Source organism: Anolis sagrei, chromosome 8, assembly GCF_037176765.1.
Source record: "Anolis sagrei isolate rAnoSag1 chromosome 8, rAnoSag1.mat, whole genome shotgun sequence".
Taxonomy (NCBI): domain Eukaryota; kingdom Metazoa; phylum Chordata; class Lepidosauria; order Squamata; family Dactyloidae; genus Anolis; species Anolis sagrei.
In genome coordinates this window covers 29,508,117-29,530,987 of record NC_090028.1, presented here as the reverse complement: position 1 = coordinate 29,530,987, position 22,871 = coordinate 29,508,117, and the positions used below count along the sequence as shown (strand labels likewise).

The following is a 22,871-nucleotide window of genomic DNA, read 5'->3' as shown; positions in this document are numbered from 1 at the left end:
GTGCTTTGGCTGTCCACAACCAGAAAAGGGCCATTAACCACAACATGGTTTCAGTCTTGGGCCTCCCTGGAAGTGGCTGGCGGGACCCGGTGTTTGATGCCAAAGAGGAGCGAGAATTTGAGCTGAATCAGCTGCAGCATCGACTCCTCCTTGCTGGCCTGTGGAGGAGGGAGAGAGGGGCGCACCTTGAGCTTGGGCTGAGATCTGGCTGCGGTGCATGGGGGCCATTGAGAGCTATCTTAAGTGGGTCTTGGCTCCCTGGTGGAAAGAGCGGACCCTCAGCTGCCGACACAAGGCTGGACAGACATGGCTGCCAGGGGTGTCTGCAGCTCCTCCCAAGGCCCTCCATTATTGCTTTGTCTTCTGAAAGCAGTGCTCTCCAGAGCGCAGCCCAAAGGAAAGGAAGCCCATGGTGGAGGGGCGCTTGCATGACAGCCCTGGGGTGCACCTGCCTTGGCAGCCTTCATCTTACGCCCAAAGACTATCAAGAGGACCGAGACTAAGAGGTTGATGGTGACAAACACCATGGAGAAGATGCTGGAGACGACCAGGATGGAGCCCAGGACAGGGTCCAAAGCGACAACCTAAGACAGACGGAGTGGAGTTGCCATCATCCAGAGTCTCCTCCCCATGGATGCTCAGAGGCAGGCCCTTCTTTCTTAGTTAGATGGGGAAGGTCTCAGGACCAGCCTGGTTCTAACTCCTGCCTCCCAATGGAGTATGAAGGAAAGGCAGGCCCTCACCTCTTGATAGTCAAAGAGACCCATCAGGAGGCCTACAATGGTCACTGCCGAGTCCAAGACGGTCTTGTAGTCTGAGATGCTCCAGCCAAACAGGATGTTGCACTAGGGGCGACCCAAGGAGCATATGGGTGGGTTGGGGGGAGGGGGGAGAAGCAGGGACACACAATCAGCCAGACGGAGGAGACTGGCCCTGTCCCAGCCCTACCTTTCCAGTTCCCCCCTTGGTTTCTGTCAGCTGGCCAGTGTCTTACCGCCATGGAGTAACCTGCCAGGAGCACCAAGAGGACCAGGAGGAAGCCCAGGAGGTCCTCCCAGGCAGCCTGAAGTGTCTGTGTGATGATCTGCATCCGGGCATTGAGTCGCAGGAGGTTCCACAACTTGACGGTAGCCAAGGCCACCAGGAAGGCGATCAGGTAGGTGACTGCTGCGTCCACCTCAGCCATTTCGTAGAGGCTGAGGAACCTGCAGTGGGGCATAGGAGGAGCCAGGGAGTCTGACCACATGGGGAGAGTGGGAGCCCCCCAACAAGCCTCAAGTAGAGTGGTGGGGGTCTCTGAGGCGCTTGGCAGGAGTGGGCCAGGGGTTAACTGAGACTCACCGGCGGCGGTTCTGGCGATATTGAGTGAGGACCTGCTGGGCCAGGATGGCCCTCTTGAACTGTAGCCCGGAGGCGGCCAGGCCCACCAGGAGGGCACTGGCATCCAGCAGGTTCTTCTTGCTGCCAAAGTAGCCCCACTTCTGCTGCACCATCCGACGACCCTGGCACAGAGAGCGAGGAAGCCATGAGCCCCACCAGAGAAGAGAGATGGCTGGACGAAGGTGGGTGGCTCAAATAGGTGCAGCCTCCCCCTGAGAGGTGACAGGCACTCCTCCCTCTGGCCCTGTATTGAAAGGGGGCTGATGGGAGATGCCACCTGGCATGCCCCGGCTCCTCACCTGCAGAAAGACCTGGCCCAGGAGGAGGAGGAGGAAGGCGATCCGGGCAAAGGCTAAGTGGACTAGAGTGCGGCCACTGGCGTGGAGGCGCAGAAGGCGCAGCTCTGCTTTGCTCTGCAAGGCCCCTGCCACAGAGGAGCAGAAGAAGAGAGTCTGAGCAGAGGCTAGAAAGGGGGCACCCCCTCAGCTCTCCCCCTCCCAGTGCTGCCCCCCGAATACCTATTCCATTGTTCTCTAGGATCAGTGTAATGGAGCAGAAGAGGTTCACGTTCACATTATAGACCACTAGCTCCACAAAGATGGCACGTGTTTCCCTGTCAAGCCAGCGATGCCGCTTCAGATACCTGAGGACCCTGAGAGGGAGGGACAGAAAGGGGTGCACAGGCCTGGCCTTGGCCTGCTTCAGCTGGAGACCCCCACAACTGCTCTTGGGCATTTGGCACCCTCAAGTGGTTCCTCTGAGTGCTTGATGACCACAGACAGCAATAGGGAGAGGACACAACCAGCCCCACCCTTGAATTGGGGACCCGGCGCTCCTGCCACTTGCATCTTGATGGATGGACTGGGAAGAGGAGGCCGAGCTCTGAGACCAGGGAGGCAGGGAGGGAGAAATGCCATTCCAGAAGAATGCCGGCTCCAGGGATGCCACTTACCTCTGGGCATGGCTTGCGTTGGTGCCCAGGTGGGCCACATACCCACTTCCGGGGTAGAGGGCAAACCTGCCCCAGACAGGGTACTCCCTCAAGGTACTCTCGCTCTGGAATGCCCAGGGGCCCTTCTGCTCCTGCCCCTCCCTCTTCGGGCCGGGATGGCCCCAAGAGTGGGCAGAGGGGCCCCCCATTTCCCGGCGTAGGGAGAGAGGCAGCCAGGAGTTAGGGGGTCCCTTCTTCTCCCGGATCTGCCGCAGTCTCACGCTGCCCACCAGGAGCAAATTTCCATCCTTGGCCAAACCTGAGGGGAGGGGAACAGCCACAGAAAACAGGTAGAGGGATGCAAGAGAAAGGCATGTGTGTGTGTGTGGGGGGGGGGGGGGGGGCTCTGCTGTAAAGGGCTAGCCTGCCCCCCACTTTCCAGCTCCACCTCCGACAGAGCACCTGCTGCTGGGTCTCCTCTTGCTCCCTGAGAGTCGTCGTCCTTGCCATAGATGGCTGGCATCAGGCTCTCCAAGGCCCAGAAGTAGAACTGCCTGGTGGTCTGGACCTCGGCCAGCCCAGTGGTCAGCCTCCTCTGGAGGGCAGCATTCAGGTAGAAGTCTTCAGGTCCCCTCTCAATGTAGCTGAGTGCCATCAGGACGGCCAGGAAGACAAGCTGCCCTGTGACAAAAGGAGGAAAAGGGTCTTGCAAGAAGGGTGCTAGATTCAACCTTCTTGCAAAGCCTTCACTCGGGACCGCAGGGTCATCTACATCTCCCTCCCTCCCTTTATCCTCCTCACCCACGATCTCTCGGAGCCAGGAGTGCAGCTTTTTTTCCCTCAGGGCCCGATCCGTGGCTCTTGCTGTGGGCTTCAGAGCGGGGGGCCTGGGCGGAGGGCCGGCGCAGTACTGGGAGGTTGGATGACAGTGTTGTCTCTCTGGAGGATTGGCAAATGGGGAAGGGTAATCAGGCTAAGTGGCTTTAATGGCCAAAGTTTTCTGAGGCCAGTGGTCCTCTGCTAATCCTGGCCCTGAGCCCCCTGACCTGGCTCCAAGGATGGGGATGGGGAGCCATGCAGGGGAGCCTTTGAGGTCCATTCACCTGCAAGGAGGGCACCCAGCGCCTGGTGCAGCCGACGCTCTTGTCCCTCATCCTCCCAGAGCTGCTTCTTACGCATCAGTGAGAACAGAGCAGTCAGGACCAGCACCTGCCAATGGGGAGATGAACACGGGGTCTTCACCATCCCTGCCCAGCCCCCTTCTACTTCATGAGGTCTAAGAGACCTGGTCCAGATAGCTGCAGAGGAGGGTGCTGTGCGGCTGCAGCTCTCCAACCCCCCCCTCCCCAAATTCTACTTCATCACATTCACTAAATTCCACTGAGTGCTACACTTAAAATCCGGGAAGCCACTCTCCTCATCACATTAGGTTGGATTCAAGTGTAGGATAGAACATTCTTTGCGTATCTTAAGTGTGCGTGCCAGCATTCTTTTCAAACGTTTCAAGAACTGGTGGGGAAGTGGATTTTTTTGTTTGAAATGTGGTGGCATTTGTTGCTCCCAAGTTTAAAATGAAATGTTTCCCCAAATTGTGGGAGGAGCCAAAAGTTGCCTTGTTAAGGAAAGCATTGCCTTTTGTTCACCGAGATTTTACTTTGCCAGAACAATTTATTTTAAAAAAACAAAACCTTTCTGTGTCCTTCCCTTTCCTTCCCTTCTCTTCCTTCCCTTCTCTTCCTTCCATGATATGTTTGTGCTTTGTGTTGCATGGGAAAGCCAGGAGAAAAGGATTGTTGTTGTTGTTGTTGTTGTTGTTGTTATTATTATTATTATTATTATTATTATTATTATCATAGAATCCTAGAGTTGGAAGAGACCTCATGGGCCATCCACTCCAACCCCCTGCCAAGAAGCAGGAAAATTGCATTCAAAGCAATGTCTCCATGCTGTGCAGCCCTGGGAGTCAGTTTTCCAAGGTGCATAACTTTCTCTTGGTGCATTTGCAGTATAGGATGAATGCCCTTGCACCCCACTTTAAATGCCATGTCTCCAGGAGCTGGTCTTAGGAATTGCAGTTTCCAAAGGTCCATTAACTTTCTCTGGGTGCATCTACACTGTGAAACTAATGCAGCTGGACCTTAATTTCAATACCATAGCTCCATACTATGCAGTCCTGGGAATTATAGTTTTCCAGGGTTCCCACCCTTCTCTGTGGAGCAACAGAGAGAGAGCATCGCCACTTTCTCTCCCTGCGTGCTTCCTTGCGTCCGGAATTGAAGACATGTAACAGCTGACATGTGATCTCGGGTTTTAGTAGGGAAGCTGGGATTTCAAAGAGGGGAGGTTTTGTTTCCACAAAAAAATGTGGTGGGAGGGATGGTAGGTGGGTCCAAGTCTATATAATGTGAAGACAAATGAATTCAAAGAATGTGGAGCACTACTGAGTTGCATGGATACATTTAACAGTGTGATGATAGTAGGAAAACCATCTGTTTAATTGAAAAATGGAGCTCTAGTCAGCCAAACGTTTCATCTGTTTCATTGCATCAGTGTGAAGAAGTGGCTTGTTAAGCCATTGGCAGGAGCAGATGCTCCTTGGGTGGGAGCCCACCTTGAGTGGCTGCATGAGGAAGACGTTCTGCAGCACGGAGAGCAGGACGGAGAGCGCCCAGCGGCTGGCCCTGTCCCGGCTCATCTGGAGGCTGTAGAGCACCGTGAAGAAGGCGGAGGCCAGGCTGAGGATGCCCACCAGGCCCCAGCAGAGGAAGCCCCAGCGGCTGGGAAGGCGACAGCGGGAGCAGTCGAGGAAGGGTAGTGATGGCGGTGGTGCCAGCAGTACCTCCTGGCTTGCGTCTCCAGCTGCGGGGCTGTGGGGCCAGCAGCATCCAAGGAGGAGAAGAAAGAAGATGAGTAGCGGGTGGGGGAGTTCCACTACTGCCTTCCATGGCAACATACGTCAAGACAGCCACAGCTTCCCAAGCCTTCCCTCAGGGCAGATGCAGCCTCTTCTCAGGGCAGGTGAGAAGTGGCAGAGGGCTTCCCATTGCCTTTAATACCTGTACCTGGGCCCCATGGAGAGGGTGGCTGTCATGTTGGATGGTGGCTGGTGCTGCTCCAGGTGCTTCTGGAGCTTATGCAGCTGGTCTGCGGCATGGAGGTAGTCGTAGGGTTTTGGAAGGCTGTGCCAATCCAGACTACGGAGCTGCTCCTCTAAGGCCTTCACCATGAGGCAGATGTAGCTGTGGAGGCTGCGGTACCTCTCTGGAATGAGAAGACGGGCAAAGGCACATTGGGCTGGAGTCTTATGCTCCCTCTCGTAGCCTCCAGGGTCCAGGCCAGCACCCGAAGTGTGGCAGTGTGTGCATATGCCTGGAGGGGGATGTATCTGGCTCCATTACCCTGAGGGGGTCCTCCTGGGTCTTCCAAGGCTTGCAGGTGTGACCGGACGAGGGCAGAGAGGCTGGCCACCAGCTCCGGCACCTGCTGCAGGGTCCCTGGGAAGCCACCTGCCTCTCTGTGCTGCCAGAGGATGTTCTTGAGGAGGAAGCCCAACATCTCCATCAGCTCCTGGGAAAAGAGGCATTTGTTCCCTCAGAAGCAGAAGAGACAACAAGCAGCTTCATCCTGCAGCAGATTCAGCAAAGGCTTGGTCCTAAGATGATGTTAAGAACAGATTCAAAGTACTGTTATTAAATCTATATAAATAAAAATGTAATGTTCGTTTGTGGGATTAACATAACTCAAAAACCGCTGGACGAATTGACACCAAATTTGGACACAATACACGTAATAGGCCAACGAGTGACCATCACTCATAAAAACACTGAAAAGCACAGCAGAAGAGACTTAAAAAGCCAAGAAATAAAAAATACATTACAACGCATGCACAAAACCACATATATACACATATACACATTCTTACACACACAAAACACATGTACACAGACTGGGCCACAGCAACGTGTGGCAAGGGATGGTTAGTACATTATAATTGTAAGAAGCAGCACAGGCATTTGCTGGAAAAGGAATGCAAATACTGCTCATTGAAATTCTCATTTTTGATTTCAAAACAACAATCAGGACTCTCTAAAAGTAAACAGAGTGCAGCCATAATAAGGTGAGTCTTTGGGGGAAATATCATCTCTAGAACCAGGGAGGGAAAGGAGGGGGACTGAAGCCCAAGCGCTTCCCTGTTCCAGAGGCCAAAGAAGGTGTCTCTGTTAGGCGAGTGGACTTAATAACAAGACTCTCCTCATAAATGTACAGCTTGAATGTACAGAGTAACTTATTAGCAGCGGCATGACCCAGCACAAGTAGCCCAAAGCGATAAAAAGAACAAAAACACACAGGCCAATGTTGTCTCTTCCATAGGAGGCTTTTCTTTATAGCAAAATAATATAGTTGCACTATTGACAAGAACAAGGTTTCCATAACACAAATAAAGTTCTTTATACTTTCTTCTTTGTTTTCACGCTGGGCTTCTTTCTCATTCAGATAAACAGGTTCACTCTCACAGAACCTTTTCTCACACCGAAGTTACACAGGAGCACTTTACACACAGCAGCCTTCACACATGATGGCCTTCAACCTGGGGCTACTCTCACTAAAGCTTCTCACACACCAGGCCTACTCACACCAAGGCCTACTAACACTGAGACCTACCTCACACTGAGGCCTTTCTCTCACTCAGGCCTTCTCACACTGAGGGTTCTCTCAGACTGATGCCTCTCTCATACTGAAGCAAAATAACACTGAGGACTATTCGTACTGAGGCCTATTCATACTGAGGCCTACTAACACACTGAGGCCCTTCTTCCACAGAGCCCTCTCACAGACTGAGGGCTACTAAGCTACATGCACACCTATATTGAACTACAGCTTTTGCTGAGTCATTGCATCCATTTAACCCTTTCAGTGCTTGACTCACATTTTTGTAATTAAAAATACCTAGTTAATATTTAATATTTTTGACAGTTTCACCTGCTGGAGGTGTGTGAGTGGGTCCACTGGTGAAGAGGGTAGCGGAGGGCAGGGGGGCCTGGTGCTGGGAGGACGCTGGGGCCCAAGGGGAGGGTGGACAAGCTTGAAGATGTGGACAACTATCAGGTTCACCGGCACCATGAGGACAGCAACCTGCACACTGACCATCAGCTCCTTCCATGTCACCACAAAGGGCCCTGTGGACCGGGGGGGGGGGGGGGATGGAGGCTCAGGGGGTCTTGTTCTGCCACAGGACACAACCAGACAAGGAGGGGACCCAGTCAAGTAGCACAAGGAGAAACCCCCAGGAGGATGAAGTGTATGGGAGGGGGCAGCCAGGTGCTGCTCTGTGATCAAGGACCATGGCTGAGGGCTCCTCACCCGCCTCTGGTGGGGACTCGTCATCCTTTGGGGCTTCCCTCCAGAACATGATGTTGATGAGCATGGAGCAGAGGAGGAGGGCGAGGCAGCAGGAGAGGCGCTGGACCCGGGTGAAAGGGCTCCAGGCAGAGCAGGTCAGCACCGAGAGCCATAGGTGCTCCTGTGTCAACTTACCCACCAGCCCAGCCCAGAAGAGGTTCCTGCAATGGAGGGGAGAGGAAGAGAGGCTTCTGAGGGATGTGCCACCCTCCTCAGTCTACCTCAAGCCATGCTCCCAAGGGTCAGGTGGCGACAGAAAGCCCCCCTGCATGTGGCCAGAGACTTTCTTCACACTTCGCCCAAAGTTCCTTACCAGCGGGACAGGAGCTCCTCCTGTGAAGCAGCCACAAAGACCTTGTCCACTTGCCCATCATCCATGTCTGAGGCCAACCAGCAGTTGCACAGGAAGTACCACCTCCTCCTCACACTCAGGTCTTGGACAACCAGGCGGCGCACAAACCTGAGTGCAGATGAAGGAGAGGCTTCCTGACACTCTGCAAGACCCAACAGCCCCAACCCCTGCACCTGCATTGGGTCCTAGCCCAGCTCCCCTTCCTGGTTAGGAGCCACATACCAGCTGGGACTGGATCCATTCTCATTGTGCCAGAGGCGGACGGCATGGAGGTCTCCCAGGGGCCTGTGAGTGGCCAGGAGGAAGGCGTCCATCCCACCGCGCTCAAGGCCACTGGAGGCTTCTGAGCACCACAGCAGGTGGGGGCGGCTCCGTCCCTCAGCCCCATAAAGGGTTAGGATGACCTGGAGGCAGAAATGGGAGCCTGGTTAAGCAAGTAGCCACAAGGAGAGAAGGCACTTGAGTGCTGGGTAGCAAGGCCATGTCTGGATGGACGGGACACACGGATCCATCAAAGTAGAGGTGGCTTTTGGGGAATTCTGCAGGGAAGAAGAGTAAGCAGCCATGAGGAAGGGCCCCTTCCCTCCTGCACCTGAGCGGAGGTTCCTGCACCAAAGCGATAACCGGTGAAGACCTGGACCAAGTACAGGAAGCGGGCACCAGGGTCATTGTCTGCCAGGGCCAGGACCCTCACCTGCAGAGAAAGAGCAACATGGTTGGGCTGCCCATGGCACCTACTGGCACAGATGATGTGCCAAGCCCCTGAGACCACCACCTGACACTGGGTTAGGGTGCTTTGCTCTCTGGCCTTGCCTTCTGGGCGTCTGCCCTCTGTCTCCATCGGGCCCAGAGGAGGGCGGCCGCGTAGCCCAGCAAGAGGCTGCTGAGGAGGGCCACTCCAGCCGGGTTCTGACCCACTCTGCTCAGGAGGAGTCCCGTTCGCCGGAGGTCAATCACATGTGGCAGGACCAGGGAGAAGCGTCCAAAGAAGCTGAGGTGGTTGCAGAGGCACTGGGTGCCGAGCAAGGAGCTCTTGGGGCCCACCTGTAGGCAGGGCAGAAATGGGCAGTGGCTGTGTCAGAAAGAGGGACCCCCGCCCCGCCACCTGTGCTACCACACTTCCCTCCACGACTGACTCCATTCTATACCCGGCATCCGTCGGTCCTCCAGGCCTGGTCCTGGTTGTCCCAGTAGTAGCACCCAGTGCTGAGAATGTCCACCGAGAGGTTCCAGGAGCCATTTGCCGCAGGGGCAACCTCTCCAGAGATGAAGTAGGTGCCCAGGCCATAGCGGAGGCTCTCTGGGGGAACGACCCACACTGAGGCAGCCTCTGGAGCAAGAGCAGAGAGTCATGGAGAAGAACAACAATCTCCCTCCTTCCTTGCACTGCAGCCCCCTCCTGCCTGCATCCATTCACCCCTCTGCGCGCTCTCCGCCAATCTCCCAGCCACAGTGCCCCTTCCTCCCTTGCCCTCTCACCCTCCTCCAGTTGGCCAGTGAACGTGGTGTTGAGGAGGCTTCCACTGCCATTTCCTTTGGAGCCTGGGGGTCCCAAGAGGTGGAGGGCAATCTGCAGGGGAGCGTGGGGCCGGATGGAGACCAGCAGGGCATCTTCCAGCGATGTGATGTTCACTGCCAGGCTGAAGAGCCCAGCGCCCAAACCGGCCATGCTGTTGCTCAGGGCAGAGGCCTCTCCGCCGTCCGCCTCTCCACCAAGCACAATCTGGGAAGAGGTCAGTCCCCAGGTGACCCTCCCTCCCCTCTCATTGCCCCCTTCTCTAAGCAAAGTTCCTTCCCTTCTGTCTTGCCCCCCTCCCATGCACAAGCCCAGAATGCCCAGGTGCCAAAGCTGGTGAGCTCCTGTCCAACATGACTGAAGGGTTAATTCATCATGCACAGAAATAAAACAATACCCCCCTAACTAGGAAATCATGAAGACCATTTCCAACCCCAAACAAAAGCCTTTCTGTTTTGAAGAGAGGAAAACAAGTAGGCATCACCCAAGGAAGGCACTCGATTCTAACCATGGGGTCAAGGTGATTCCCTTCCATTCAAGGAGACTCGCCCACCCGCAGCCCACTGCCCAGTCCTCAACTGTTGTGCCAAGAAGGGCTCCTCCACAGGCACCCCATTGGCACCCCCACCTCAATCTCCTCTGCGAGGCCCTGGACACGGAGGGGGTGATCTTCCTCTGCTTCTTTCTCCTCGGCTGCCAGAGCCACACTAGCCACACTTCCAATTGGCTTGCCATTTAGATGCCTGAAGGGGTTGAGTGCGAAGGAGGCCACCTGGAATGAAGTGGGACAGGGAGAGGGGCGATGCTGAGACCTGCTCTCTGCCGACCCCCAACCACGTCTCCTCATGGGACCAAGGAGCAAAGAGAGACCCTCTACCAGCCTCTGGCTATTTATTTATTTGTTTGTTTGTTTGTTTGTTTACAGTATTTATATTCATCCTTCTCACCCCGCAGGTGACTCATGGAGGATTACAATGTACATATACATGGCAAACATTCAATGCCATAGACACACAACATATATAGACAGACACTCAGAGTCTATTTAACATTCCAGCTTCTGGCCACCAGGGGAGCTGTCACTTCACCGTCCGTTTGTGATGCTGATGAAGTACTTCCTCATTCTTTGCATACTTCCTGGAGATTTTTATGGCCTCGCAAATCAGTTAAATTAGCCTCCCCACATAAGTGGTATTTAAATTTCCTACTTGACAGATGCAACTGTCTTTCAGGCCGCAAAGGTCGACAACAAGCTACACAACTTTTGGTCGGAAGCTCACTCTAACCCAGGCTGGCTTCGAACTCGTGTCCTTTCAATCAGTAGTGATCTTAATGCAGCTGACTCCCAGCTAGCTATGCCACAGTCCCGGTGCTCTTAGCCCTCCATTTTATAGATGGAAACCGGGACAAGTGTGGTAGAGATGGAAAAGAGTATTGAGGAAGAAGAGTGCCCGAACAGAAGGTGGACCTCCCCGTTGTTGGAATTCAACCCCACACCGCTCAAGTCCAAAATGAGGAGCAGTTAGTTAGTTTAGTATTGAAGGGTTTCTCTTTGCCCATGTCTCCTGTATGGTAGTTGGGAATGTGTATTTTCTTCTCTCTTCTCTCTTTCTGCTCTCATTCTGCTTGGTTGTTTAAAATGGATACTTTTCTATTGCAAGCTTTTTGATTGACTTCTGCCTTCTTACACTGTAGTCTGGAGAGTATGTGCTGTGTGCTTTGAGATCTCTCTCTGCTTGTGTGTCAGGAGAGATGTTGTGATTGAGTTTTTCCCTCTCTTGAAACCTTAGAAGAGATGGGTGTTAGAGTAGCTCAGACTCAGTTCTTTACTATTAAGAAATGCAGTTTTTCTTATTATTGCAAATAAACCCTTTGTGATTTTTAAAAAAGATTGGACCCTGCATGTTTGCCTCCAACTCTGAATTCTTTACCGCCACATCACACAGCACTTCATGCTTTGCTATCTGTGAGCTGTTGCTCAACTTTTGTATCCTGTTTGTTTTTGGATGCTCTGCTATATTTAGGGTAGTTTTCCATAACAACCCCTGACTCTCTGGGGAAGAAGGACAACTTCCTTTCCCTCGGCTGAGTTCACTGAGTTTTTGTACTTTGAACTCAGCTTACTGCAATTTTAATAATTCGAAGGCTTTCATGGCTGGAATCACTAGGTTCTTGTGGGTTTTTTCGGGCTATAGGGACATGTTCTAGAGGCATTTCTCCTGACGTTTCGCCTGCATCTATGGCAAGCATCCTCAGAGGTAGTGAGGTCTGTTGGAATTAGGACAATGGGTTTATATATCTGTGGAATGGCTGGGGTGGGGCAAAGAGCTCTTCTCTGCTGGAGCTAGGTGTGAATGTTTCAACTGACCACTTTCATTAGCATTTGAAGGCCTGTCTGAGCCTGGGAAAATCTTTTGTTGAGAGGTGTTAAGATGTGCCTGGTTGTTTCCTCTCTGCTGTTTTGCTGTTGTAATTTTAGAGTTTTTTTAACACTGGTAGCCAGATTTTGTTCATTTTCATGGTTTCTTCCTTTCTGTTGAAATTGTCCACATGCTTGTGGATTTCAATGGCTTCTCTGTGTAGTCTGACATGGTGGTTGTTGGTGTGGTCCAGCATTTCTGTGTTCTGGAGTATGTTACCAGCAGCTGAAAGGCATGTAGCCTTGTTGGGGGGTGGGGGGTCTGTACTTACCCGGACCTGGACGTAGCTCTTTGGCCCCATCAGGGTCCCCAACGCTGGGCTGGAGGGGAAGGTGACACTCACGGGTCTCGGCTCAGGCAGCTTGAAGGAGCTGTGGGGCAAGGAGGCCACAGTGGCCCTAAAGAGAGGGACGGAGGGGGAAAGAATCACCTGGGTGTCATTGCGTCCCCCTCCCCGGACCCCTCCCCCCCAAGAGGCACCTGCTGAGGCTAGTGCTGAGTGCTGGGGAGGCCACCATTGTTGTCCCTTTTGGAGGGTGGCCAATCAGGAGCCCACTCTGGATGAGGGGCAAGGAGGCCAGTGTCTCTTCCAGGACCACCTCCCCCTGGAAAACAGAGGCCAGAGGCTAATGCCAAGGAGGGGTGGGGGCGGCGTGGCAGGAGTCCAATCCCGCTCAGGATGCCCGGTTACTCTGCCTCCCCTTCAGCCCTACATTGCCCCCCACCCCAGGCGCAGCCCAGCACCTCTTTGTGTCCCCCGCTGGGCTGATCCATGGCCTGGAGGAGGTTGCCCAGGGTCTGAAAGAGGTCTTGCCAGGCGTTGCCCACAGGACGGTCAAAGGAAAGAGATTCATAGGAGTCCCCAATGCTGCCAGGGGCCTTCTGCCGGCTTCTCAGGAGCTGAGTGCTCAGGGACAGGAGGGCACGGCTGGCAGAGGCCTGCAGGGAAGGCAGTTACTTGTTGTTGTTGTTCATTCGTTCAGTCGTCTCCGACTCTTCGTGACCTCACGGACCAGCCCACGCCAGAGCTCCCTGTCGGCCGTCACCACCCCCAGCTCCTTCAAGGTCAGTCCAGTCACCTCAAGGATGCCATCCATCCATCTTGCCCTTGGTCGGCCCCTCTTCCTTTTACCTTCCACTTTCCCCAGCAGTTACTTAGGGGACTCCTATTTCTAAGGACTGGCCATCATCGCAAGCCTCCTCCCCAAGGAAGCTGTGAGTCAGGGTAACATAAATGGCAGGGCCAGTGGTCCTCTCCCAGCGGGCGGGGGCGGCGGCGGGTCAGGGGCCATAAAGGGGCCATACTCCATCCCTGCCTGGTACCTGGGCTGTTTCCGACAGCAGAGAGGGGGAGCTGGTCAGTTCCTTCAGCTGTTGGGCTTCTCCCCTCGGGGGTGGCCCCAGGGACCCCTCGGCCACTGACTCACTGAGCTGGTCCAGTGCCTTCTCCAGGGCCTGGGGGGTGGGAAAGGCAGAGGCAGACCTGTAGCGGGGGGGGGGGGGGGGGTAGGGGTTCAACCCCCCCTCGAAATGTTTCAGATTTTTTAAAAAAAACCTGGTTTACTCATGAATTTTAACTGGTTAACCAAATCCCCATGCTAAGTCTATGAGACGCAAAAAATTACGAGTCCCTCCAGAACTGCAAGCACTATCTCAAGCAAATACTGACAATTTATTCACACTGTCATTACTTGCAGCAATATGTAGTGAAGCAACCAAGTTGGGGGTGTGTGTGCTGAATGCTCTCATTAAGGAGGCCAGACTTGGTGGAGGTGGTTGACAGGAGTGGAGCTGCAGGCTATTGAAGGCTGCTCTGCCTCCTGCTGTGCTCTTGGCTTCAGCGTGAGCTAGGAGGCAGCTCTGCAAAATTTTCAAACCCCCCAATTTAAACCCCTCCTGAAATTTTTTTCTGGCTACGGCCCTGGGAGGTGGATCAGTTGTGGGGAGGATGGGAGGATCTCCTCCCACTTAGGACTCGGCCTCCTCCCGACACGGTGGGTGGCCCCCTTTCCCCCTCCTCCCTACCTGTGTCTGCTCCTCAGGGGAGGGGTCTTGAGAACTGATGGTGGAGGGTCTGGGGTCTGGGCCTCCTGTCCCCTCAAAGGGTGACCTGCTTGTTCCTCTTGGCAATGGCTCTCTTGTGGCAGCTGAAGAGGATGTTTCTGACCGGGTTGTCTTGATCTGGGTGGCTGAACGGGTGCTGAGCTCTGTCTGGTTGATGGAGGCCTCCTGGGGGGCACTTGAAGGCTGGTGGGGGTCTGCTTCTGGCGGCCAGCTGGTGGTGTGGAGCTCCTTCTTTGTGGCAGGGAGGGCCTGGGTGCCATCTGGAGCCTGGCTGGCACTGGACCATGGGCCTCCCTCTGTCATCCCTCCCTGGGTGCTTGGAGGGGGGCCCGTTGGTCCCACGGTCAGGATGGGGGGCTCGGGCGTTGCTCTCCTCTGTGGGGGTCTCTGTCCACAGCTGAGCCGCAGACAGGTTGAGCGCTTGTAAGAGGGAAGAGGAAGTGTAACAGGGGGCCCTCAACGAAGGAGATCAGCAAGGATGGAGGGATGGATGGAGAGGCAAATGAGGAGTGGGTGGAGTGGGTGTCCCCTTCCCCAATTCCATCTCAATGCCTTCCCCAAAACGTACTTACCCTCCGCTGGGGGTTGGAGGCGTCTCTTCGTATCCTGGAGGGTCCTGGGGAGAGGGTTAGGAGGCAGGGTGTAGCGCTCAGCAGGGCCCCCTTCCAAAAGTGTCTCTCCAACAAGGGAGGTCAAAGTCCCATTCTTCCTCCTTTGCTCTTTTGGGTCCCAATGGGTGCAGGGCCTGCCCCCCCCCCCCCACCTGCCCCCAAGTTTTCAGCAGGACCTTTGGCCCCATGGAGGGGTGTCTAGAGGAGGGCTGTGAGGAGGAGGGCTCACCGGTCTGGCATATGAAGAAGCGCTTCTGCAAGCAGGTTGCCCTCCTGCCCCAAAAGCGGTCCCCGAACCGGATGATAGCCTGGCATCCAATGGAGGAGGAGGAGGAGAGCCCAGCTGTGAGAGGAAGAGATGTCTGACTGCCCCTCTGCCAGGCTGGCTGCCCTCTGTTGCCCACTCCCACCCCCATCAGGGCCTGGGAGACCCTCCTTTGAGCCGTGGGAGCTGCCCAGTTTGGTTGTTCCCCAGAAAAGGTTTGTGTTTTAGGATAACAAAGCCCCCTCCCACTCAACTGGTGGGGTATCCAAGAGCTCTGAGCCCCTCTCACGCAGGGGGTGCTGTTTTTCTTCTGCCCCTGCCCCCACCTGCCACTTGACGATGGAGGGTCCCCTCTGCTTGCTGGCCCCATAGAGGGAGCATGCGGCCCCCACGGCGCCAGCACCAGGACCGGGTGGTAGGAAGGGCCCAGGGGGTCTGCAGCAGGCGATGGCAAGCCTTTCCCCCCGTTGGTAGGCAAGTGGTGCCCAGTGCCCTGCAGGAGGAGGCAAGTATTCCCAGCAAGAGGGCCAACCACATCTCTATCTTTTCCTTTGCCCTGAAGGAAAGCAGGTGGGCAGGGGATGGCCAGGCTTTTATTCGTGCCCCCACCCAGCCCTGGAAAATGGGGAAGCCACAAAGAGAATAACAGACAAAAGGGGGGGGGCACACCTAGAGGATGAGCAGGTGCAGCAGCCAGCGGGGAGTGCCTCTCTCTGTCTGTTTGCCCAAACAGGGAGTGCCACTGTCCACATCCCTCTGGCCAGGAAGGGCAACGGGGCATGTGCACAATGGGGGGAATGCTTTTCTCATCATCACAAAGTAATTTGTTAAGAACAAACAGAAACATGAGCATCCTTTGGTGAGAGAGTTTATTATTCTTTGGAACCGGTTAAACAATTCAGCTAACAATGCAGGAGAGGGCCTTCTCTTTGATCACAAAATGACGCTTCACATCTGCCCCCCTCCCAAGTTCCCAAAGGTGAGTTGGGTCATGAAGGCAGGGAATGAGCAAGTCACAAAGTGGAGGTGCATTATCAGTCCCCGCCCCTCGGGCTGTCCGATTGTGTTGATTTTGAGTCCAAAGACCTCTTCAGGGCAGATGGAGGCTTCGCTTGGAGGCAGAAGTCGGCCGAGAGGAGGGTGTGGAGGGGGGACAATTGACGAATCGGCTCCAGCAAGGAGGGGGGGGGCACTTAGTGGGCTCAAGTCTAGAGGCTGGGGTCCTGAGAGGGTGGCAACCCCCCTCACTGGAGAGAGCCCAGCCTGTAATCACAAAATAGGCAGGAGAAGAGCTTCAGGTGGGGGCCATATCCAGTATGCCAATCGGGGCCTCTCTCTCTTCTCATGAACCTGTTAGGCCATTAAGATCATCCAGGGAGGCCCTGCTCTCAATCCCATCTGCATCACAAATATGCTTGGCGGGGACGAGAGACAGGGCCTTCTCAATGGTGGCCCCTCGGCTATGGAACGCCCTTCCTAGGGACATTAGTTCGGCCCCCTCCCTCAAAACATTCCGGAAAAGAGTCAAGACCTTGCTGTTTTAAAAATGCAATGTAAAAGACATAGGAACTTGGAACGATTGGATGATGAGATGGAAAATGTTTTTAATTAGGCAAATGTCTTATGTTTTATTACTTTTGTTTGGTTTTATACTATGTATTAATGTTTGAAATGTTTTATGATGTTTTGGGGCATCGAATCGTTGCCTCTGTAAACTGCCCTGAGTCGCCTGAGGGCTGCGAAGGGCGGTATACAAATATAGTAAATATAGTAAATAAATAAAATATAGTAAATAAATAACCCCAAATAAATAAATAAATAAATTCATTCTTTGCCCCCTCTGCCCTCTGCATGGACATAGGAAGGGGAGAGAAGCCTCCACAGGAGACACGTTCGAGCCTCCCCAAGATTCCCCAGTCAGAAGCAGTCCACCAGCTGCATCTGTTTATCTAAGGAGGCTTCCTCATATCCCACATGACCAGCCACCTCTCCCATGGACCCTCCCACAGGTGTGCAAATTGCTGCCTCCTCCTCCTCCTCACCTTTCTCCCAGCTCGTCGAGGGACTCCTCCACAGTAGGCTCTTCCTCCTCCGCTTTCTTCAGGACCAGTGCAAAGAAGATGGCAAAGCAGATGACCTGTGAAGGGTGTTGTAAAGGAGACCGTTTTAATGCCACCGAATGCCACCAAATGTGAAGGAGTGGTTAAACTGCTGCCACCAAATGTGAAGGTGCGTGTTGTAAAACACCCACTGCCACCTAATCTGTGAGGGAAGCCAGGCAACGATCAATATCAACCTAGGAGCTATTTTATAAAGGGACTGTTAATTACAGAAGGCTTTATTTATTTGATATGTAGCGTTTACTTTCCTGGCTTGACTTTACGATTGCAGGCTGTTCAACTTAGGAGAAACTGTATCAGGCAAGGCTTGAGGAGAACAGTAACAAGTTTATTTTAACAGGAGTATAACATGTTTAACTGTTTCTTCAAAAGAGGCACAGATCTTGATGGTTACATTGGAAACGTTTCATGAGTAATCTCAGGCACAGACTTCAAAACGTTTCACAGCAGGCACAGCAGGCTTAAACCCAGCCAAACCTTGATTCTTAATTTAGAATCAACAACCCCCTGTAGCTCTCCCACTACCGGGTCCTTCTCTGCAACTACTTTGGTCACCGATTGATTCCCTGAATCCCCACCCTGAGATTCAGTCTTTCCTATAGCACACCGGTTACAGACACATTCCCTGAATCTCTACCCAGAGACTCAGTCCTCTCAGTAGCTCACCGGCTTATTGACTGACTTTTTAAAACAGCTGCCTCCTGAAGAGGCAGTTGGCTCCGCCCCTGTTGCTATGGCAACTCAGCTAACGCCAAGCCACCATCTCCCACAAAACATAATCTCCCATACTTACCATCCCTAAACCACTGTCCAAACTACACATAACCAAAGAAATAAAACTTACACATCGTCACAGGTGTATTGGGGAATAGCAGCATTGCAGAATTGGTGAGAAGCCCCCTACTCCCCCTGAGCCCCCGGATAGGAAATGCCAGAGAGAGAAGACGGAAGGTGGCCCCAGGCATCCACTTCCAATCTTGAGTTTGCCACCCCCACCCTCCACCCCACATACATGAGAACATAGGGAGTAGGAGAAGATACCTTGAGGGGCTGAAGCACTAGCAGGCTCTGTGCCAGGGAGACGGCCGTGGAGATCAGCCATTGCTCAGTACTCTCCTTCCCATAATGGAAGCCATACAGCAGGATGAAGAAGGTGGAGATGACGTTGAGGGAGAGCAAGAGGGCCCAGCCCACCAGGGATCCCCACCAGGGCAGGCTCCACTGGTGCCATCTCCTGAGAGAAGAGGAGGAGGGTTAGGTCCTTGGAGCACCTGCACTACTACTGCCAGCGTTCCATCACTGTCAGAAATATTAAAAATTAAATAGGTAATTTAAATTACAAAAATGTAAGCCAAGCACTGAAAGGGTTAAATGGATACAATGACTCAGCAAAAGCTGTAATTCAATATAAGCTAGTGTGCCTGTAGCTTAGCAGCTCTCGGTCTGTAAGAGGTCTCTGTGTGAGGTAGGCCTCAGTGTGAGGTAGGCCTCAATGTGAGGTAGGCCTCAGTGTGAGGTAGGTCTCAGTGCTAGTAGGCCTCTGTTTGAGGTCTGGTATGAAAAGCTTTGGTGAGAGGAAGCCCCAGGTTGAAGGCCTCATATAAAGCTCATGTGTGAAGCTACAGTGTGAATGCTGCTGTGTTTAAAGCTACTGTTTGTCCTCCCAACCCGGCTATATGCTTCCGAGACGTGGACTGTCTACAGACATCACATGTAACTCCTGGAACGATTCCATCAGTGCTGCCTTTGGAAAATCCTGCAAATCTCTTGGGAAGACAGGCAGACAAATGTCAGCGTGCTGGAAGAAGCAAAGACCACCAGCTTTGAAGCAATGGTCCTCCGCCATCAACTCCGCTGGACCGGCCACGTTGTCCAGATGCCCGACCACCGTCTCCCAAAGCAGTTCTTCTACTCCGAACTCAAGAATGGAAAATGGAATGTTGGAGGGCAGGAAAAGAGATTTAAAGATGGGCTCAAAGCCAACCTGAAGAACTCTGGCATAGACACTGATAACTGTGAAGCCCTGGCCCGTGAGCGCTCCAGCTGGAGGTCAGCTGTGACCAGCAGTGCTGTAGAATTTGAAGAGGCACGAATGGAGGACGAAAGAGAGAAATGTGCCAAGAGGAAGGTGTGTCAAGCCAACCCCGACCGCCTTCCACCTGGAAACCAATGCCCTCACTGCGGGAGAAGATGCAGATCAAGAATAGGGCTCTACAGTCACCTACGGACCCACCAGAACACTGATCTTGGAAGATCACCTAAGTAAGTAAGTACTGTATGAAGCTCCTATATGAAGTACTGTAAGTACTGTATGAACTCCTATGTAACTAGGGATCACCTAAGTAAGTAACTAAGTGCTGTATGAAGCTCCTATGTAACTGGTGTGAGAGGAAGCTCTGAGAGCGAAGCTGTCTATCTGCATGAGAAAGAAGCCCAGCATTATAAAGTATAAAGAACTTTATTTGTGTTATGGAAACCTTTTCTTGGAAATAGTGCAACCATATTATTTTACTATAAAGAAAAGCCTCCTATGGAAGAGATAACATTGGTTTGTGTGTTTTTGTTCCTTTCATCACTTTGGGCTACTGGTGCTGTTGCTAATAAGTTACTCTGCTATACATTCATGGGAGGGTCTTTTGTTAATAATCCCACTCGCCCAACAGGCATGGTTACTTACTTGCGGCAGGAGGGACGAGCAGAGGTGAGGCGCGTGGACAGGGCAGCCCCCATCTCTTGCACCTGTTGCAGGGCCAGGGTGCTCTCCCCCGGAAAGGATCCTGCTCCTAGTTCTTCCAGGAGCCGCGACACACGCTGTAGCTTCAGGAGGAGGAAGCGGGTGCAGTATGCCTTGTGCAGTGAGGAGGGGGCAGCAGTGGAACCTGCTGTGCAAGGTGGGGTGCTGGGTTGTGCACATTCAGAGGGGCAAGTGGGGGTCGCAGGGATGTGACCTGCAAGTGGGGTGGGGAGGCTTCCATTTGCTGACCCACCCCTGCTGTCACCCAGGATAAAATGGTGCAGCAACTGCAGCAGCTCCTCAAGGTCCAGAGTGGGAGGAAGGGGCGCCTGATGGGGCTCAGTCCGCTCTGGGCCTCTGCTCAGAACCTCCACAGCGGAACGCAGGTGCTATGAGAAAGAGGCAGAGAAGGTGGGGGTGGGGCCAAGGACGCTGGGACTCCACTGACCCACAAGGCCAGCAGCTGTGCATTCACCCCACTCTGGAAGATGATGGCACAGACATACAGCCAAGGAAACCCATTGAGGAGAAGGAGAGGTCCCTTCTCGGGGCCCCAGAGTACGATTTGCCTCGGTAGAGTGGGGTCGCCAAAGGAAACACATAATGGGGAGTGGGAGCTGCATCTGGAAAGGCACTCAAGGAATCCACGGGTGCAAGAAGAGATCCAGTGGGTCCTGGCCCTGCCCCACAGCTCTGCCCTCCCACCCAGGTACCCACCTCAAGCACAGCGGCCTGCAGACTGGTGGGATCGCTAGGGGCACTGGGCGCAGTGGGGGGAGCCTGGCTGGGACGCCGACAGCCTTTGCGGGGCTTGGTGCGCTGGAAGATGAAGACCACGAGGAAGTTGATGGGGAAGGCAAGGAGGGCACTTTGCACCCCGATTACGACATCCTTCCAGGAGAGAGAGAAGAAGACGCTGCCTGTGTGACACATGAGGAAAGTGATGGATCCCTCATTCTGATCCCTGCCTTTCCTTCCCTTCCCCTACATTCAGAGGGGCCTTCCCCCACCTGCCAGTTTTGGGGGGCACCTAGACCTCCCCAAATCTCTGCCCTGCAAGGCCCCTTCCCTCTTCCCTTCCACCTTTCTTACCGGTATCCAGCAGGAGTGGTGTGCTATGCCCCTGGGGAGACTCCCAGAACATGAGGCTGATCAGGGCCGAGCAGAGGAGGAGGCTCCATGCGCAGGAGAGGCGCTGGGCCCGGGTGAAAGGGCTGCGAGGGGGTGGGCGCAGGACCAGTAATATGGTGTGCTCTTCCCAGAGGCCACTCAGCGCCCTTTGCCAGAAGATAGGCCTGTAGGGAGGCACCCCAAATGAGCAAAACAGGGGGCTTGCAGGGGTCCCCTTCTCCAGGGCAATCCCAGCACTCAATCCCCTGCTTGATGTGAGCTGAGTCCACTCCTATGTGGGTCTGCTTCTGTCCCATCTTGAATCCAAGGAGAGGACATCCAGGTGGCTTCACATCCCACCTACCAGAATGCCTTTTCTGGGGAGGCTGTTGGGAAGTGTTGGGGGGTGCTCGGCCCATGTTCCCCTGCAGCGAGCCAGGCATTGCAAGGGAAGCGGAAGTGCCTCCTTTGCGGAAGGTCCCACACTGCGATGCTTGAGATGTACCTGGGAAGAAGAGAAGGGCAGGGAGAGGAGAGCGCGTGTCTCCCATGGGGTGCCATCTGAGGAAGGAGCCCCTGCCTGAAGTCATGGGAGTATGGATGCTGCCAGCTCCCAAAGCCCGTGGACTGGACACAGATCAGTGGGCCAAGGCTTAAGGGGAGGGGCGGTCTCCTGTCCAGCACCCCAAAAGAAGTGCAAATAAATAAAAAATAATAATAATACTGATGAAACCATAGATCACATCCTCAGCTGCTGCAAAAAGATCGCACAACAGACTACAAGCAGAGGCATAACACCGTTGCTCAGATGATTCATTGGAACTTGTGCCACAAATCCCATCTGCCTGCGACAACTAACTGGTGGGACCACAAGCCAGAAAAAGTTACAGAGAATGAACACGTCAAGCTACTCTGGGACTTCCGGATTCAGACATAAGCTACAAAAACCAATATAAATAAACAGGGCAACAAAGGCTTCCTTCTTCCTGCTGCAATGTGTCTGCTGCTCTGTCAACTACCACAAGGTGCCAGATTTGAATCAGGATTTATCCCCACCCTGCCCTATTCTTTTGGAGACACTAGGTGCCCCTGCCCCCCCCCCCCCGTGTTCTCCACCCAGGTGCCAGGAGGACTGACCGGGGCCTCTGTGGAGCTCCAATGCTCTCTTGCCACAGCCAGATGCCCTGCAGCTCCCCCAACGGACAGGGCTCCCGCAGCAGGAAAGTGTTGGGGCAAGGAAAGCGGCGGGGCTTGCTGGTGCCAAAGGATCCCTGGAGGCTGATGCAGAGCTGGTGGTGGGCAAGGAAATGGGGCAGAATGAGTGGCACGTCCGACTGAGGAACCCCCTCCTTGCAGTCCTCCTGGGTAAACCCTGAATTCTCACCCCAGGGCTGTAGCAGGGGCTGGGGGGTTCCTGTGGGATGACGGAGAGTAGGTAGACATACTGGGCACAGGGGTCCTCCTCCGGCAGCAGAGCTGCTCCCACCTGAGAAAGGAATAGGTTTTTTTTTCAAGGGAATGGGAAAGCAGGCAAAGGGTTTTGGTAGGCGTAGTGCAAACAAGGGCCAATTTTGGCCTTTCTTCCAAGTGTTTTGGACTTCAACTCTCACAACTCTTAATGGAATTGAAGTCCAAAACACTTGGAAGGAGGACTGACATTGGAGTAGTGGGATGCTAGCCGCACCGCAGCCACCGCAGAGGAGGCCAATGCACCCTTGGGTCCATGCAGTCCTGGGGTCATGAGCCTCACTGACCTTCCCTCCTGCCCCATACCTGGGGTGGCCCTCGTGTGTCCATCCAGCAAGCCCAGGCCAGGCCTGCCAGGAACAGTCCATAGAGGACCCCCAGCAGGATGGCCAGGACAGGGTTCTGGCTCACGCGTCCGAAGTACTCTGCCGTGCGCACAAGGTCTATTTGGACAGGCGCCACCCAGAAAGAGGCTCCGAAGACAGAGAGGTGGCTGCAGAG

The 22,871-nt window shown here is 54.0% G+C and overlaps 2 protein-coding genes across 2 annotated transcripts; both read right to left on the bottom strand.

Annotated features, from left to right (window-relative positions):
- Positions 1–50: 50 nt before the first annotated feature.
- On the bottom strand, positions 51–15,720 carry LOC132783182 (polycystin-1-like protein 3). The gene is made up of 30 exons (XM_067471173.1): positions 15,609–15,720; positions 14,904–15,554; positions 14,636–14,679; positions 14,025–14,483; positions 13,323–13,454; positions 12,713–12,938; positions 12,271–12,539; positions 10,208–10,351; positions 9,430–9,786; positions 9,212–9,391; positions 8,877–9,107; positions 8,656–8,757; positions 8,286–8,467; positions 8,025–8,171; positions 7,673–7,872; positions 7,292–7,488; positions 5,710–5,878; positions 5,374–5,572; positions 4,923–5,178; positions 3,415–3,520; positions 3,113–3,250; positions 2,774–2,992; positions 2,333–2,630; positions 1,899–2,032; positions 1,680–1,804; positions 1,342–1,502; positions 995–1,205; positions 744–845; positions 291–584; positions 51–158 (listed from the first exon to the last, which is right to left on the bottom strand). Exons 1-30 carry the CDS (start codon positions 15,718–15,720, stop codon positions 51–53), a joined length of 6,153 nt encoding a protein of 2,050 aa, XP_067327274.1.
- A 116-nt stretch (positions 15,721–15,836) lies between these two features.
- LOC137097582 (polycystin-1-like protein 2) lies at positions 15,837–20,726 on the bottom strand. The gene is made up of 5 exons (XM_067471172.1): positions 20,511–20,726; positions 19,737–20,182; positions 18,101–18,293; positions 16,982–17,076; positions 15,837–16,202 (listed from the first exon to the last, which is right to left on the bottom strand). The coding sequence occupies exons 1-5, from the start codon at positions 20,724–20,726 to the stop codon at positions 16,184–16,186; spliced, it is 969 nt and encodes a 322-aa protein (XP_067327273.1). The 3' UTR covers positions 15,837–16,183.
- Between the last annotated feature and the right edge of the window lie 2,145 nt (positions 20,727–22,871).

Coding starts and splice junctions, on each gene's coding strand:
- LOC132783182 (XM_067471173.1), bottom strand. CDS start 15,720: ATGCCCCGTTGCCCTTCCTGGCCAGAGGGATGTGGACAGTGGCACTCC. Junction 10,352..12,270: donor AGAGCTACGTCCAGGTCCGG/GTAAGTACAGAC, acceptor ACTTCATTCCAG/GTGGCCTCCTTCGCACTCAA. Junction 3,521..4,922: donor TCCTCATGCAGCCACTCAAG/GTGGGCTCCCAC, acceptor CCCCATTGGCAG/GTGCTGGTCCTGACTGCTCT.
- LOC137097582 (XM_067471172.1), bottom strand. CDS start 20,726: ATGTGTCACACAGGCAGCGTCTTCTTCTCTCTCTCCTGGAAGGATGTC. Junction 20,183..20,510: donor TGCAGGCCGCTGTGCTTGAG/GTGGGTACCTGG, acceptor TCTTTCTCATAG/CACCTGCGTTCCGCTGTGGA. Junction 17,077..18,100: donor TAGTGCTTCAGCCCCTCAAG/GTATCTTCTCCT, acceptor CACCCTTCACAG/GTCATCTGCTTTGCCATCTT.